The sequence below is a fragment of the Lemur catta genome, chromosome 7, assembly GCF_020740605.2.
Source record: "Lemur catta isolate mLemCat1 chromosome 7, mLemCat1.pri, whole genome shotgun sequence".
Classification (NCBI taxonomy): domain Eukaryota; kingdom Metazoa; phylum Chordata; class Mammalia; order Primates; family Lemuridae; genus Lemur; species Lemur catta.
The window spans coordinates 26,312,995-26,331,178 of NC_059134.1; the positions used below are offsets into that span (position 1 = coordinate 26,312,995).

Genomic DNA, 18,184 nt, shown 5'->3' on the forward strand with positions numbered 1-18,184 from the left:
GGGTGGTGTTGCTGTCAGGACTCAGATGTCAAAGTCAATCCAGGAGACTGTTAAAGGAAAAGAAAAAAGCACGTTATTATTATTCACAGATTCCAGAAACGTCTCAGCATCCTTGGGAAACAAGGGCAATGAAACAGAACATGGGCCATCAAGGAAGAGTCCTGAGATTTTTAAGGCGAAGACTGTGTGCGCTGGAAGAACAAAAGATTGATTAAATTAAGAAAAGTAATTTCATGTTTCCTCTGGTGTAACGAGGAGAGGGAGCCTGGGCTGAGTGAGGCTGGTGGACATGGGCCAGAGATGGTGGCTTTGAGGACCTTTTATCACTTCTCTATCCACATGCCCACATCATTTCTCAGGCCCCGAAGAGCCTCCCCAAAGTCAAGACTCACATAAAGGAAGAGGCCAGTGCAGATCGGGGAAGAGGTTTCCTTCTGGTGGTTGGGACAATAGCTCAGCCGACACTGAAGAGCAGAGACTGCGCCCAGTGAACTGACAGCCTGACATAAACAAATGCTCGGCCACTTATGGGTAACGTTTTATCTTTAAACTTGTGGCTGCACTGATAAGACACGAATTTGAGATTTACAATGAAAAAAACAGTCTTCTTATGTGGACTTATCTCTGTTCCTTTGGGTCCTATGTTGTATTTAAATTCTAATTTGTGATGGAATTTAACCCTGACTTGTTAAAGGTCATTTTGGGTTTCCCACCTTAACTTTTACAAGCCAGAGGAAGTTCTGGCCATTGCCAGTTAAGGCTAAGGGAGAAGAAGGGCAAAGAAGAGAGGAGAAGATAGCTTTCTTCCCAAAGCGCACTGCTGATCAAAATAATTTCAGAGAAGTTTTTTTTTTTTTTTTTCCAGAGAAGTTTTTTTAACCAAGTTACGTATTCCCTTGCCACTGTGAGCTGGTAGAATGTGCACTTCTTATTGTGCACATTCTGTGTATTGACATTACGCAGATTCTAGCATGTTCCTACCAAGGATGTCCTGCAGGGATTATATACAGCTGAGCTGTTTCTCTTTCGATTTTATTTAAGATATGTTCATTCACTCATAATTATAAATGGATCAAGACACAAACATGCAAACACACACACATATGCAAAACTGGGAGATATTTATTTTCAACCTTGCTGCTTGATGATCAAGGATTTCTGCATGCTCACAGCTACTCTGCTATTAGTTCCACTGCAATTCACATGTGCTACATTTTGTCTTCCTGGGAGGAATATGCTCATGCTAAATACAGGCTGCTGCCCAGTTGTGACTGTCTTTCCTTCATCTCAGTATCCACTGGGACCTACAATTTGGGTCAGTAGTCAAGTGGTTCACAGTAAAATGACTCAAACTTTCTTCCCTTTGAATGTCACAACTAAGCATTTTATCTGTGAGCAGAAATGTCTGATGTTTAAAAATTAAAGACACATCAGGATAGAAACATCTAATTCCTTTTTCAGGAAAAATCTGCAACCAGTTTCACTAACTGAGAAGACCAACCCACAGTGAGACACCTTAAATCTGACACAGTTGTGCAAATGCATTATGTAGCTTTCTCCTACTACACCTGGACACACATTACACCAAGCTGAAAAAGGACAGGAGCAACACTGCAGAAGAAGACAGGATGCTGTGGGCTGCTTTCCTTTTCCAAATGCACAGGGCCCCATTCCCTGAATTAAACTCGTGTGAGCACAGCCTATTGTCACCGGCTCTGCTCTGCAGACAAAATGAAACCTCAAAAGCATCAGGAATTAAAATTCATCGCAGCACACACACGGAAGGAACACCAAGAAAGCAGACCCTCAGCTGTTTTCTGCAGTCGAAAAAAGAACCATTTCATGCAACACGCAGAACCAGGAAACTCTTTCTCTTTTCTTCTCCGTTCAGTTATGTATCAGAAGCCTTGGCCCGGGGAGCGGGAGCTGTACTTCGCATACCTGCTTTCTGCCTTCTTGCTCTGATTACTGCTCAATGGGACACATGTCATTTTTTTTTTCCTGTGCACCCAGAAATATAAAATCGAAAACTCCCACACAGCTTTGGTGCTGAACACTATACACAGGCACACAGACTCATGTTGACTTGCTGGGGGATTTAAGTCCTTGACACACATCTCACTTCATTAGAGCATCACAAAGACCAGCTAGTACCACGGCACAGTGGTGATTCAGCGCAACGTGCTCCGCAGAGAAAGCCGACACAGTCTGGCTCTTGCCTCTATCGTCAGGAGATGAATTCCAGCACTTTCATCTGGACTCACAACCCAGAAAGAGCCTGGGTTAGGCTTCTTTGGCCCATCATTTTTCTAGCACGGAGGTGGAAGCAGGAAAGGAGAGAGAAGGAGGGAGCTCTCTCCTTCCCATGTGCTCTGTGTGCAGAGAGACAAAGGAGGGCGCGCTGTCAGGAAGCAGCGGCTCCTTCCTCCTCGGCAGCTCCCTCTGCCTGTCCCAGAGCAGCCATTTTCTCCTGCTCCTTCCCTTGCTAATTCCGTATTAACATGGGTGCATGCGTGTGTGTGCGTTTGTATTTCAGAGGGGGGGGGACAGCAAAAGCTAGGAAGGAGATGCTGTTCTCTTGTCTCCTGAGTGTTTCCCTAATCCTTTTCTATTTTTAATCAGACAGTCAATTTGGAAAGGCCTCCTCATGCACAGAGAATTCTTCAAATAATCACGCCCGTTCTTTTGGTGAGGCTCGGTTTGCTCTCTTGGCCAAGCACACAGCATGCTTAGGAAACCACACCAGGCTAGGGGCCTCCATGCATTCCCAACTGTTGCTTTTAATAAAAGGGAAAACAACAGGCAGTGCTGTAACCCAGAAGTCGGCTCCACGACAAGCAGCGAGCAGAGGTCTGGCCGAGAGCAACTGAGCTCTGTACTCACTAGCCGGTGCTGTGGTTGCAAGGGCAGGAAGAGGCCAGGTTGCTATGGAAACATGAAGGACAGAAAGGGCACAGCAAGGTGAACGAGAGAACGGAGACAACTTATGTTCATGAATATATATGTATATATACGTGTGTATATATTTTATACACATCTAGGCATCATTATTAAGAAAAGACAGATGGGGAAGGAGATATTTTCTCACTCTCTTTCTGGTTTATCAATATGAATATACATATCTTAAAGAGCTTATCAGATTTTGCTGACAAATGACTCACCCAGCAAGAACAGAACCCTTTATTTTGATTCTTACTATTAGTTCCAGCTGCTACATGCTGCCCACTGTTTTCACGTTTAATCTTTAATTTTCATAAACACTTAAAAGGTAAGTGCAATTTATCCTTCACCCTGGAGATTGGGGAAGCTGAGTGACCCTTCTGCGGTCATGGGGCTGTAGGCAGACGTGGAGAAGGTGGGGCCTGAACCCGGGTCTGCCTGGTTCCAGAGCTTGCTTTAGAGCTCCTACCACCAGGCAGCGCCTGGAAGAGCACTGAGTGGGGTGGCAGGGAAGCTTCTGAGTCAAACAGATGGACACAGAGGGCTTTGGTGCTTGGGGCTCGAGTCCGCCTGAGGCTGAGCCCAAACTGCAGGGCTTTCTGCTATTTTAAGGAGAATAAAGCCAGCCGGGCGGCACCGCTCTGCCCACACACTTGCCACTGTCTGCTGCTCTGGGCGGATGTTGGCATTGCATCCTGCGCCTGCCTCAGCCGTTGTGTCACTTTGTTGTCCCCCTCTAGAAAGCCAGGTTCAAAACTCCAAACAGTGGCAGGCCTGGAGTCCTCTCCACTCCTGAGGGCTCAGGAGAACAAAAAGATGGGGCAGCGGAATAAAAATAAGATCAGAAATCAAGGCTCAGCCAGGACGACAAAGCCTGAGACAGACCGGTCAGCATCACTGCCGGCCTGGTGGTCTTGATGCAGGTGGGCAAAGCATAGCTTGATAAACATTATAATGTCTGCTGTTTTCTTTAGGGGGGTCGGTGGAGGGTGACTACTCATCCTATTTTAGAGAGGAGAAAAACAAGGCTCCTTTGTGAAAGGTTAAGTAGTTTCCCCTAAGCAGCTACTGCCGGGCACATCTGCAAGCAGACGCTGTTTATTTTCCCTCAAATATTTATGAGAAACGTATGCATTTACGGATGAAGCAAAAGCTACAGGCCCCACTCTCATTTCAATGTCTGAATCCAACTGTGCCCATTAAAATGAAGGGTAAAAACACAGCACCCCAAAGCATTTCTTATGGCCCTGCAGAGCAGATATTTTTCTCAGTAAATTCCTTTGGCTTCTCCAAGTATCAGCTTTGGTCCGGCCCACTCGGAATCTCGAGGACAGGGCTGGCTGTCTGCAGGGTTTTCTACCCAGAGCAATGCTTTTCACTTGCCTCCCTTCCGGGCAGGCTGCCCCCATGAATCTGAGAGGCCCTATGCCTATTTCTCTTCTCTAAAACCCCGACGCTGCTTTCCGCCAACAGAGTTGAATTATCACCTGGTGGAGGAGATAGCATTAGGCAGCCCAAACTGCGGCTGGTGGAAAGCAACCTGCAGAGAGACGGATGAAGAAAATGATACTCACTATCTGGTGGAGACAACGGAACGGGGGTGGGAGAGCTAGCAGATGCCGCTGAAGGAAGAAAAATGAAGGTGAGAAAAAAGGAAAAAGCATCACTGAGGCACACAGATACTGAATGAAAACATGGAAGCGACAACCCGGGGCGTCGGTATGAGGAGCTGAAGCGGGTTAAAGGGGGGAGGGACAGCTCCGTGCGCGAACAGGTGGCCAGCGAGCCAGCGGGGAGCAGGGCTCTCTCCGACGTCAAGCCAGGAGCCTGTGCGCCTGCCAAACCCTGCCGTTCAGGTAAGGTCTGGGCCAGGAACAGCTGCAGAAGCCTCAAACCTCGACTGAAAACAAATAACCAATTCAGCAGAAGCAGCTGTCTCCCTAGGATCAGAGGTGCAGGAGGAAAGGGAAGCTGGACCTCAGCTTAGGGTAAACAAGTAAAAAGGAGAGAAAAAGACTTGGGCTTTTCATGTTCCACATCTACACGTGCATTTATATAGAGGCACTTATTTGCATATATGGCACAAATTTATAGCAAAACCTGTATGCCTCACTAATTTCAATATCTGAATGAAGTGGAAATGAGTGTCCTGCTTACTGTTTACTACTGGGGGAGGTTCATTAATAGTCTGTCATACAGATGATGCTATAACCACCACTGCCCTCCAAAAACCCCTTGACAGAATGTGACTTTCTAGGATACTGCTATAGAAGAGCAGTGCAAATAACGGTCAGTGTCATTCTCACTCCCCCAGAGAAAGGGGATGTTGAAGGAACTGGGGCTGAATAAGTAACGCTAACAACTTTCTGTATGTAGGATGGTTAGAAATCGTGCATCTGAGACATTGGGACACTGAATGGATCTTTAGTTTTCATTGGCAAATATTCGGAAGTTGTCCCATCAACAATCATAAAACAAAGTCCCCTCTGAGAGCTAGATGAAAATTTGGAAAAACACCAACATAACTCCAGCCCTGCATTGGTACTCATGGTGTGATCTTCCTTTACCTACAGGATGAGGGCATCTCATTAAACCACGTGTCACTGGAATCAGAGCAAGATGGACTAACTCGGCGTGATTGGATGGTCTGGCTAATTCACGTAATGGTGTATCTCTCGTTCCCTCTCTATCTTTTATTTTTTGGCTGGGACTGTTTGCATAATTGTCTGTATTATTTAGGCAAAGGGATGGAATTTTATGTGCTTTAGCCACATATATTATAATGCATTTAATTTATACTTGCAATGTGCCATCATTTGGGGGATAACATGTGAAAACAAAAATCTCAAGATGAGTCTTATCAAAAGTACTCATTCATAATCTCTATACCCTGAAAGAAATTGTCTATTTTGCTTCATGGTATGGAAGCAAATTATGTGGTAATGTTTAGGCAATGAAATTCTTGAGGCGCGTGGCTCAGTCATGGAGGAAAAGATTCACAGTCCGTTGTAGGCAGTTCTGACAGGGAAGCAGCCCCTCCCCAGGCAAATAGAGGTCAAGAGCTTTCCGCGTGAGTGTCTTGCTGACATGCAAACATTTGGCTTAGAAATACACGAAATGGGAACATTCTCCCAGGTTAGAGTTTTATTTGTTTGCAGTCATAGCTTCCTCATTACCCTCATGCACATTTATGAACTGCACACGAAGGAACTTCCAAACAGGTAAGCCATGCCTTCTAATCTGGCAGCTCGTGCAGGGGTCCTTCAAGTATTGGTGGCTTTTGCTAGTTTCACCCGTTCATTCCTGCATGGATATATCCCTGTCCCTGGATGTGGAGAAGTCTACTAAGGAACCAAGAAAGCAGCCCCATTACTGAGACACCTCAACAAACTTCAAGTGATGAGTCAGTTTCACACGCACTGGCCTCACCGAACGCCTGGAGAGACAGGGGTCTGGCAGCCACGCCTCCCTGTCCTGTATGCCAGCATGACCCTGTGCTTTCTCTTCACTGGGGCTGAGAGTGCACCCAGGGCTTAACTCCAGTGCCATGGGATCTGGCTGTGCATCTGTACCCCAGTGGTATTTCAGGATAGGGGTGCAATGTCGATGGTGCCTGGAGCTAGCATCTGAAACCAATATCGCTGGTGCTTGAGCTCAGTGGAAGCACGCAGGTAAACTGGTGGTGGATTCTGTTTACCTGATTTCAAACAACCTCTGTGCCTGCCATGCAAAGGGAGTGAGAACTCAGAACTAAGACCTGTTCTCACTTCCTAGCAGCAAAAAGTTGGGTCTGTCACAGCAGTGGCAACTGCTGGCAGCATCGTCCTGATGGTATCCTTTTTCAGGATGAGTCTAAGCGCAGCAGGACACTCCTTAGGGTAGGCCCTCACTTCAGCGACCCTGGGAAGACTACAGCGGCACAAAGAAAGACCATAATAAGGTATCTTTAGTGAGAGGATGATGTTCCCACATGTTCACCACCCCATCCTGCTGAAATTCTTAGAAAAGGCACACTTAACCCTAAGACAATGCCGTGATTCTACTTATCTAAAAGAAGTTTGCCTTTCAATTCTTTAAACCATAACGTTATTATATGATTGAGACATACTGACTTTCTGTGTCACTAGCAATGCCTGCTGTTGTATCATTCCTGATCTCCTTGGAATGGAGAGATGACATCATTTGCCAAAGGACTTCTTGGAGTCTTTGTTGCTTGCCCATTTTTATACTACCAGACAATAAGCAACAAAGTCTAGAGATGTCTTTTTTTTTTTTTTTTTGGTTCAAAATTTCATCTAAGTTCAAATTTAAAATCAAAATTTAATTAAACATTTAGCTTTTAACATTGACTTTAAAAACACAGACTCTGCTATTAAAAAAAAAAAAATCTCACCTTTACAAGGGCTGAGCTGGCAAAGAATGAAAACCACTGTGGTCTTTGAAGTCCCAGACCCAGTTATTCTGATTCAGTACTCAAACTCCAGTGACTGCTTAGAGACTCAGAGGGAGGCCTTATCCCAGCCTTCCTCTCTTAACGTAACTAAGCCAGCACTCATTTATTGATCAAATCTAGAAGACAGGAAACCTGAAGATTCGGTTGAAGCATCAGTTAAGGATCAGCAGAAGGGTCCATAAGGAAGGTTCTCTTATGCCCAGAGCTGCTCCCCCAGACTTGCTCAGGGCCCGGCTGCCGGCCCAGAGCAGACAGCTGTCAGCCTACCTGCCGACTCCACCTCCACCCGCCATGCCTTCCAGAGCTGGTTCACTCAGACACCAACTCTGCTGAGGCAGTGGATTTAGCACTTGCTCAAAATCTCAGAACGCCTACATTTAGCTACTTAGTTTTTGCTGTTGTGGCAATATTTATGAATAAATTTTAAAAATATAAGCTTCCCTAAGTGCCTTTCAGGAGCTAGGAGCTCTTTATAAAAAGAATGTATGGCTTCCTAAATAGCTTTTCTTCTGCCTGGATAATACTTCCCTCCATTATTCTCTGAGCTCAGCCTAGGAAGAAAGAGCCCAGCCTCGGCAGAAGTGGAGCTTGGGGCATCCACACAGGCCGAGGAGGTGAGCCCACAGTTCCACTCCCTTCTCTTCTCTATTTACAGCTTACACTATTAGGGTGTCCTGCCCACGGGGAATCTCCCCCATACATGCATGGCAGGAAAGTTACTAAGTTAGCTGGTCAGCCTTTCCCGAACATGAAAATGCACGTTGCAGGTGACTTAGTACTAAGGAACGAAGCTGACCAGAACCGGGGATTTAACCCCCTCCAGCTGCCGGGAGGACACGCCATGACTTGGAACCAAAGTTCATGCTACATTGTTACAATGGCAGCTGCTGCAGGGGGCCTTCCGGGACCAGTCCTCCTGTTCCCCTCTAGCGACCAACCTGACAGCCAGCAAAGCAAGGGAGCAACCGAGCTTAATTCTTTTATCTCCTAAAAGCAAATGTGAAAATCCTTTCGGGTTCTTTTTCCCTTGAAGGAATTTTGAATAGTGGCCTGGTGAGGCTGTGGTCACTTTTCTGCCATCCTGGCTGAAGGAGAAACGGGGCTATCGCGTGTTACTCAGGGACCATCTGCAGACTTCCACCAGGCTTGGCTCAGCAAATGTCATCTTTGCCACAGGGTAATAATCATCACACACAAAAATTAATAAATAAGCACAATTTCAAAAGACACAGAAGTTGCATGCTCTAAAACAGAAGAGTGTTAGCCTCTCGGAGTAACCTACAGACGTTAACAAGAACACGACTAGACTAAGGTCAGTGTGGTTAGGGCCCAGACGGTATCTACTTCAGCCTCTAGGGGACAAAAAAGGCACTGGAACTAAATTAAGAACTAGGACTAGCAGATGTTAACGCTATGGGGACAGGTAATGAGGTATGAAGAGGCACTTACGTGGAGGAGGGCTATCTGCATTTCCCATGGATGGAACACAGACGAAAAGAAAAGACAAGAGACAGACCCAAGAAAAAAAAAAAATAAGATGTAAAAGAAATGAATAGAATCCGCAGAGCACATGGAGCTGGAAACGCAAATATTAAATTACTTCAAATCCAGAGAAAGAAGCAATTCCTGTAGAAGGAAGATGACACAAGCTTTTCTATTTCTGGGAAGAGGGCAGGGGGTCCCTTTGCAGGCCTCTGGCTCCAAAGAGAAGGAAACAAAGAATTCTCCTTTGTGCATTTTAAATCCAGGGGTCAGAGAGAGCCCAGGGAACTCTGTGACCCCTCGGGAGTCTAGTTCTATGGCATCTTCTTCCTCAGGATGGACTCAGGAGCCTCCTAGGGCAGCAACTCTGTCTGCAGAGGGCTGTGGCTGGAGCCTGGCTGCTTGTGGGAGGTGAGAGCAAGGCAGGGCCAGCATGCTTTAAGGAGAGATAGGATGGCGGAGGAAAACAGAGATGCAGCCCTGAGCGGAATCAGGGAGAGCAGCTCTCCTGAAAGAGGCTGAGAGGCAGGGAGACCCTGACTGCCACTCCTGGTGTGGGAGGGGAGGAGGAGCAGGGAAGGTGAAGGCCAGGGCCGGGCCACCCTCTCCCCTTTGGCATGGTTGGGTTTCTGCTCTTGCTCCCACATTCTACAGCAGTCCCCTTTCCTCTGCGACTTAATATCTCTGTTGCATCAAAAATCTCAGAACAAATTATGTGACCTGTCACCATTTTGGCCTTCTTCCTTCAAGTCACAGGGTGCTGAGGGCCTCTGTGGCCTGTGTCAAAAAGCAAGTCCCCCAGGTCTCTCCACAATCCATCGGTTTTCTTCCCATTCCCTTTAATAATGTGCCGGTGGCTTTCCCCTGGCTGTTACTCTAAACAAGCTAGACTGGCTACGAGGACAGTGTCCCCAACCCCTTCGAGAATGAGAGGATGAAGGGGCTGTGTGTTAGCTCAACTAGGAGGGGCCGCTGTGAGCAGAGGGATAGGAAGACAAAAAGCTGTCATCTGGACAATGACGTGGGCCAGCTCAGGGTCCCTGGCTGCCCCCAGGGAGAGGAGGGTGGGCACAGGAAGAGGCAGGGGAGCTTCTTTACTTACGAACTGGCTGCGTTTTGAACTCGGAGGCCATGCTGATCTCGCCCAGCCCCTTGCCGTTGAGGGCTGCCAGTCTCACCGCGTACCTCGTCTCTGGCTTCAGGCCCACGATGGTGACAATGCCCTCCATGCTGGCTGTTGTGAGAACATGGGAAGGATCACAAAAGAGTGACAGTCTACTGGTATATTGGTGTAGCTGCTCTGGAAAACAGTATGGCGGGAACTCAAAAGATTAACGTAGACTTATCATTTGGTCCAGCAATTCTACTTCTGGGCATACACACAGAAGAACTGAAAGCAGGGACCAAACAGATTCTTGGATAGCCATGTACATGGCAGCACCATTCAGAACAGACAAAAGGTAGAAACAGCCCAAATGACCCCTGATGGATGAATGGATAAATGACATGCAGTACGTACATACAAGGAAATACTATTCTGCCTTACGCAAGAAGGAAATTCTGACACATGCTCCAACATGGATGAACCTTGAAGACATGTGCGAAGTGAAATAAGCCAGTCACAAAAGGAAAAATATATGATTCCACTTATACGAGGTACTTAGAATAGCCAACTATGTAGACACAGAAAGCAGAGTGGTGGTTACTAGGGGCTGGGGGGGGAAGGAACGTGGAGTTACTGCTTCATGGGTACAGAGTTCTGGAGATGGATGGGGGGTGATAGCTGCACTTAATGCCACCAAATTGCATACTTAAAAAGGGTTAAATGTAAAATCTGTTATGTGTAGTTTAAAAATTTACTAGAATTGACCTAAAAAAAAAAGAAAAAACCCTGGTGGATAGATAGTAACATGGGATCCGCCTGCCACAAAGTCAGGATGCGATTTCAGAGAGGAGTTAGAAAGGAGAATGTTTTCTTCTGACCCAGATTCTGATCACACAGCAATTCCTCTTGGCCCCCTGGAACCCCCAGAAACTGAAGGAGTGATGCATGCTTTCTGGCAGAACTAATTCTCAGTAAAACTGGGTTGGACCGAGTCTCTGAGTGGCCAAGATACCAATATTGCAGCTCACTCCCAACTCCACCCTAGTTACACCACAGACCAGACCAGGATTAAAAATTTCTACAGCAACAAAATATACTTCACTGAGTGATTCCAATTAAACCCAAAAGGGGGAGTCAGACATAAATAGACTCCATCCTTAGATGGTCGGGGCTCAGAATCTCAAAATTGTAGCAATCCAAGGGTCATTTTTTAAAATGTTCACCTTGGAAAGATATCATAGGACTGATTTAAGAGCAGACATTCCTTTCTCACTTGGTTACTATCACAATTACATGACAGTCCCTGAGTATAGATGCCCCGGAGGGACAGTCTGAGTGTGGGCAGGGAACTGCAGCTCGAGTAAGTGGAATATGCAGGAGATGGGTGGACTGGACTCGCCTGGTTGTGCTCAGCACCTTTGTGGGGCTGCTGCCCAGAACATGGTTGAGATGGCCTCACCTTGTCCTGGCAGGGTCGTGAAAACCAGGCTCTGAGGCACCAGGGGGCAGGGGCAGGGGGGCCAACAACTCTACAAGGAGATGTGACTGCAACCTAATTCTGGAAGGACGGTTCCTAATTCTGTAGGAACACAACAGGATGGCAGGTGGTGGCATCTGGCAAGCTCCAGTAGGTGAGAGTGGGCAGCCAGGATCTGGTGGATGCTGGGGGTGAGTGTGCACCCCAACACTAAGTGCCGAGACACTCATGAGCCCAAAGGAAATGCAGACTCTTCCTGACTCACCTTCTTTGGCATCATACCACTTGGAATGCCACGCTTCTTCACCCATTGCTTTCCACTCGGCCTTGTACTTGAGGATGGGCACCCCACCTGTGGCTTCTGGCTCGTCAAACTGCACCTGTGCGGTGCTGGAGTATGGCTCCACCCGGTCGATGGATGGTGAAGAGGGGGTGTCTGTGGGGAGGACACATATGGAGACCCAGGTGAGCCCAATTTGGCCCAGGACCGTAACTCCCAATCACAAGGCATGTCTCTCTCATTTCTGCTCATTCTTGGGAATCTTGTTGCCTGTACCCTGTCCTCCTGGTCCACTCTCCCAGTTGACTCTCCCCAATATGACCCATGCTCAGATCCTCCAACGGCTCTGTGCTTCCTGGCCCCCTGGCCTTGCTGACCCTGGCATCACCGAAGTACACAAAATGGGCTGCAGGGTAAGGGTGGTGTGGAAGCCCCTGAAAGGGGCACTCACCTGCTTGGACAAGGATGAATTCCAAGGACTCCTGTCCAATGCGGTTCACTGCAGTACAGTTGTAGTTTCCGAAGTCATTTTCAGAGTCTGGGGTCACCTTTAGAAGGAAGGAGCTCTTGGGTTACAAGTGTCCCATGGGATGGCCACAGACTCAGATCCTTATTTACTGGATTAAGTTAGTAAAGAATAGAACGAGTAAAACATGAATCTTTAGCTCCAGCCCAGCCTTAAATAAGAGAATGGCAAAGGGGCCCACGGAAGAGGCATGTTCCCCCTCTTAGTCCCTGCTCTAGCTGCAGGGAGAGGATCAGTGCAGCAGGGGACAGGGAACCTGGGATGAGTCTCGGTTTCTTTCCCAGCCAATGCCTTCCCTGCTCAGGATGTGGCAGGGAAGCAAGACAGAGAGGACGTGAGCTGCATGCAGGAGCCTACCCACAGTCCAACTGTGCCTTCTCCACCCGGGCACCTGGCCCTGCCCCCAGGCTGACTCACCTCCAGGTAGCTGGCAGATGGGGTGTTGTAGATCTTGATGTTGCTGTAGTTGGAGCTTGGCAGCAGCTGACCATCCCGGAACCATGAGATTGTGGCACTGGGGTAGGCAAACACCTCGCAGGTGATGTTCACCTGGTTCCCCTCCCACGTGTACACGGCCACGGGGCCCTGTAGCTTGGGGGCATCTGCAATGAATGATGGTGATGATCAGGATGACTGCCACTCTCATGGAGCCCCCACATCCTGTCTCCTGGTACTGGGAAGGCAGGTGTGCTCTGAAGCACAGGCGGTGCCTGGCGGAGTGGAAGTCAGGGCTGTTTTGCAATTCCTGTGCACATGTGTGGGGAACCTCGAGGGGCTTGGCAGGCTTATAAAAAGCCTGGGGATGGTGTGTGTGTGGTGGCTCGGGGACACAGCCCTGAAGAGGCCTGGCCTGGGGCCAACTGCCAGAAGTGACATGAGCAGAGCTCCCAGGGTAGGGCACAGGTCCTTGCTGCTGTTTTCCCCTCATCTCAATCCTGCACCATCCCTCCCTCGCCCGAGTCTTCCCCAGTCCTTCCTCACATTGCACTTCCAGGTACATGGACTGGGAGTCCTGGCCGATGGTGTTGCTGGCAGTGCAGACGTACTCTCCGGCGTCTGTGTACTGGATGCTCTTCAGGGTCAGCGACGACACGCGGGCGTGGCTGCGCACCACCATGTGCCCATCCAGGGTCTGCCGGGAGGGAGGGGGCGTGTCAGAGCCCGAGGCAGGGTGGCAGGCAGCAGTGCTACGGCAGGGCGGGCGAGGAGACTAGGCCATCGCTTGTCTGTGACCAGTCTCACCCCCTCTCCTCTCTGTGACAATGGCTGAGTCTTACTTTAGGTGCCACCTAATAGGGGAGGCTGTGGGGGAACACCGTGGGACTTGGGTGGATCCAAAACAGAAAGTGGGACTCAGCTACGTCAGGTGGCCTTAACTAAGTGCCAAGACTGGTTTGGGGCTAGGTCCCCCAAGACGACTTTGTTTGGGACGTCTAAAATGGAACCAAAAGCTCTGGCCAGCGGATGCTCCCACAGTGGCAGCCTTGCTTCATGAGATTCTGGGAGCCTGCCTTCCCCTCCTCTCCTTCCCATCTGCCCATCTGCCAGTTCCATGCTACATGTACATGCGATAGGAAATTTTAATGTGCTCAACATAAGAAATTATACAAGAAACCTGTATTTCTGCAGATGCCTCTCTTTCCTGGATGCTTCAAAGCGAAATAATTCCATTTAAAAAACAAGCCAAATAACTCAAAGCTCAGGAGTTGAGCCGGTGAGCTGAAAGTGAGGATAACTGGGTTCTCTCTCCAGGGACAGTGGTACAAAGAGTCCCGGGCAGATCTGGGATCCTTGAGACCCCGGTCATCACCATTTCATAGGACTTGATATTGCAATTGGCTTCCTGGGTCTCCAGAATTACAATGACTGGCCAAAGAGAGAATAAGCATAAGGTCCTCAGGCAACGAGTACCGGAATATCTCCAAAGGTTTTCCCCCTTGACATTCTAAGTAAAGTGGCTGCTGGCCCAGAAAGAGTCTAGGCATGTGGCCCAAGTTCAGATCCTCAAGAAAGCTGGTAATCTGAAGAAGGGGCCTCCTGTTCCTTGTGAGCTGGGCCACCCCCTTATCTCCAGTATATGATGTTCTGCAGAGACGGAGACGAGGTTGTGCTGTATCTGGCATCTGCCATCCCCTCGGCTGGGTCTTTAAAACATGAAAGAGCACTTGGCTTCAGGTTCTATTGGTATGCTGGTTTGGAAGCTCGAAGCCCAGAAATGCAATGTCATATGGCAGCCAGCCTAGGAAGCTCAAAAACAGGGAGCACTGGCTTTGTGCGGCAGCCTCAGACCTACCACAAGAAGTCCCTCTGCCATCACTAACAGATTTAGTCCACTCCAGTTATTTAAGCCCCCATCACTTTTCACGTCTGGAAGCTGGAGAGCAACTTCTAGAGAGAAGACAGCAGCGCCAAGAAAGTCATCACTGCCTATGGCTGTGTCTGTCACTCCTCCCTGAGATGAGCGTTGGCTGTGATGCTGCCATTCGACCTATAAATCTGGGAGCTTGGTTGGTTGAGAAGCTGCACCCCACACTAATGAGAGATGACAACAGACAGGTGTGCAGCATGTCACTAGAAAGCCTCGGGACACCCAGTTTGTTGGGTGGAGCATAGGACCCCCTTTCTCGTGGACTAACAGTGTTTTGCTGATACATCCAAGTGGCTCTTTACATACACCACAGAGAAATCCTTAGCTGTCAGTCTGCACCAGTGGCATGGAGAACGTGAAGCCATCCTTGCATTTATCTCTAAAGGGACAGCCTGATCTGCTTGTCACTCCTGATTTCCAAAATCACAGCAAGGCTGAAGGCAGAGGGAACTCGAGGTCCACCCCTGGCCTTTCTAGTTACCTCTGTGATGCCAGCCAGAGACTGAACTATGACTGTTTGTGACACAGACAGGACTGGTGCTGGGGCTGCCACCACAACCCTGGAAATCTGACCCTAATCTTCAGGAAGTCAAGAGGATATTTCCATAAGGAAGAGATAGAGAAAGCAATAAAGGAGGCAAAGAAAATCATGAGGTAAAAGTAGGACTTTAACAACAAGGAGGAGCAGTCTTTACTGGGAATAATCTAGAAAACGGTTGAAGAGAAGCTCAGAAAACGGCTGCATGGACAGCCATACTTTTTTTTTTCCTGTCTGGTTTCTTTTCTGAACTTTCTCTATGTGGAAATGTCTCTCCTTTAATGATGTTAGCAGACCAGTAGGTCTGTCGAGAATTCTGTAGAGAATTCTTACTTTGCAGCGGCTCACTACAGATCTGATGATGGGATTATTTGCCAGATACCCAGTTTTCCATCTGAGGATACATATGTAGACCCCGTGTGATTAGACTCCCACTCCTCGACATGTTTCACTCTGGCCCCAGGACAGAGTCAGAGAGTGCCACCTACAAGCCATCCAGAGCAAAAGTCATGCTGACACCCAGGCTGTGGCGGCAGAGGGAGCAGATGAGCTCTTGACAAGTGTGGAAAGGTCATGGTGGCAAGAAGACCTTTTTTTTTTTTTTCCAGAAAAGTATGAAGGGCAATTACAATTCTTCTTCTCATCAAAATATTTTTGTCTCCCTTCTTCCAGGTAAAAATGCTAAGGCTTTTTAGAACTTACAAAATGAAATTGGCCCTAACTGGAGCCTTCTCTGACACTCGTCTGGACTTAAGGTCTTCATCTCTGCATGAGGCAAACAGGAGAGAAGAGAACTCCCCAGGGGCAGCCTTCACTTGAAAGTCAATTATGACCAAAGTGAGACTCGACAAGATAAGGACACTTCTGGAAAACGGAGTGAGGTGTCTGCTTTCCTGGGAGTAAACCTATTACTGCCACTTATAATAATAATTCTCTTAACATGGCCTTAATGCTCCCTGATAAATCTCAGCTCCTCCTCTAAATCAGAATGACAGAGGAAAGATGTCCAAGGCCAAGCAGAATGAGATCTGTAGCTGCTTAAGAGTGGCTGATAATTAACTCTCTTCGCTCCATTCCCCAATCCCAATGGGTCCATGATTTTTTGGGCAACAAAACACCCAAGCTGTGATAGCTCTAAGCGATTCTTGTGCCACAGGAGGGAAGCATTTCACTGAGGATGCTCACTTAACTGCAGTTCCTATGACATGGAGGAAGGGGTGGTACAAAGGGGGCTTATAATGAACTAGATTTGACAATGGCAGTGTGTTCACATGTGGAAACTTGTATCAGTGCCTGGGGACAGGCGGTCAACTTTTAAATATTAAACAGCATTAAATATGCATAGCCATGACCTGAACACATGAATTATATGTTCTGAATAATTATCATTCCTGAAAGACTGAGAGGATAGTCTTTAAAATTAAAATACAGAGTCTATAGGATCACCATAGTCAGCATTTGTTATTATAGTATCAAAGCTCCACTGGAGAAGAGACAAAAGCTATTTTTTAAAAAAGTATGTATAGATTAGATCCTTGAATCTCATCTAAAGTATACTAGTTTTTATTTCATAATATGTCACTTAATCGACAAATCAGATAAAAAATGATAGGCATGATCATAAGTATGGTCTTGAGATGTAGCAATTAAGATCTAAAGATTAATATTTAGCTTCAGTTTTCAAACTAAGTCCCACATGACCCAAACTGAAGCAAGTAGTCAGAGAAATTTCAAAAGGTAAATGCCACTGACTTTAGAAAACATAAAACTGTTTGTACCAAATCATTCTAATCTAGTAAATTTAATGCTCTATAAAAGTAACATAGATATGTTTAGCAATTTGGGAAAACCAACAAGAGATGTCATTTGCATTGCTTTTGAGATGAAATGTGACGTGATAATTTTCCAAGACCAATCATTATAAAATAAGTGAGCAACAAGATGAGTTGAGCTGGAAAGGAAAGGGATGAGTGGGTGTTCAGATCACTAACTCTGTGACTTTATGGTCCAAAGCCACATGAACCACTCAGAGTTCAAAAACATTTCATCATTTCAAAACTCCTGGCCTGGGAATTGGGGCAATTTATTTCTATCAGCATAATTACCTGGATGCGATTTTACCAGCACCAGCAAGAGAATAAGATCCAGTTTTAGGAAATAATAAGGATTTGTTCATCCACTCCCAACACAGCTTGCTTGCTCATCCTAAAAGGACACTATTGCTAAGTAATATCTACCACTATCGGCCTATTCTGTAATCTAACTAAATTACTAATTAGTTTAGCATGTCTGGTTATGAAACTGCAATGGTGAGTTAAACTGCAATGCTTTCAAAACTAAAGACTGGCTAGTGGTCAGGTAAGCTATACCTCTTGCTTCTCTGGTCGAGTCCACGAAGCCTGGAGAGAACAAGATATAAAACACAACAAGAAAGCAGTAAAATTTTACAACATGTTGCTTTAGAGAATTGATGTATCACACTGCATTCCGTGCACATGCAGCTTTTTAATTCAGAACTTTTTCCAAGGCCCACTTTCAATGGTGTGTTTATTACCCAATTTAATTTTAAGATTTAGCTTATGTTCATCTTTTTTCCCCCTTATGCACATTAAAATGTATAATTCATTTTATACATTAGGAAAGGTAAAGGTTTTCCTAATCTTTGGAGACATATATATGGATACCAGCAAACATATCAGACTGCTCCTATTCTAAAACACTTTAAATATTCCTTGTAGTATTTGGTGACACTCCTAGTTCTAACCACATAATCTAGAGATACTTAGAGAGCAGGTTTCCTCCTTTAGATTTTATTAGACAGCTTATCACAGATATACTAATGCCATTTTATGCTCATGCATTTTATAACTTTTTGCATGCATTCTATTAAAAATCAGGAACAAAGCAAGGAGCAGAGAGGTACAATAGGAATGAGAAGTATGCAGTCCTTAAGACTACATGTCTGGAAGCTTTGTGGATACCCGAAGCAAGTGGTTGTGGTAGAGCTTCAGTCGT

General features: G+C 46.7%; 1 protein-coding gene across 1 annotated transcript in view; it reads right to left on the reverse strand.

Moving 5' to 3' along the window:
* NCAM1 (neural cell adhesion molecule 1) overlaps nt 1–18,184 on the reverse strand; it is a 294,025-nt gene that overhangs the window by 29,631 nt on the left and 246,210 nt on the right. The window contains exons 9-14 of the mRNA XM_045556566.1: nt 13,245–13,395; nt 12,681–12,865; nt 12,189–12,285; nt 11,723–11,893; nt 9,978–10,109; nt 8,843–8,857 (exon numbers count right to left, since the gene is read on the reverse strand). Coding sequence (XP_045412522.1) covers nt 8,843–8,857; nt 9,978–10,109; nt 11,723–11,893; nt 12,189–12,285; nt 12,681–12,865; nt 13,245–13,395 — 751 coding nt within the window. The remainder of the gene's footprint in view (nt 1–8,842; nt 8,858–9,977; nt 10,110–11,722; nt 11,894–12,188; nt 12,286–12,680; nt 12,866–13,244; nt 13,396–18,184) is intronic.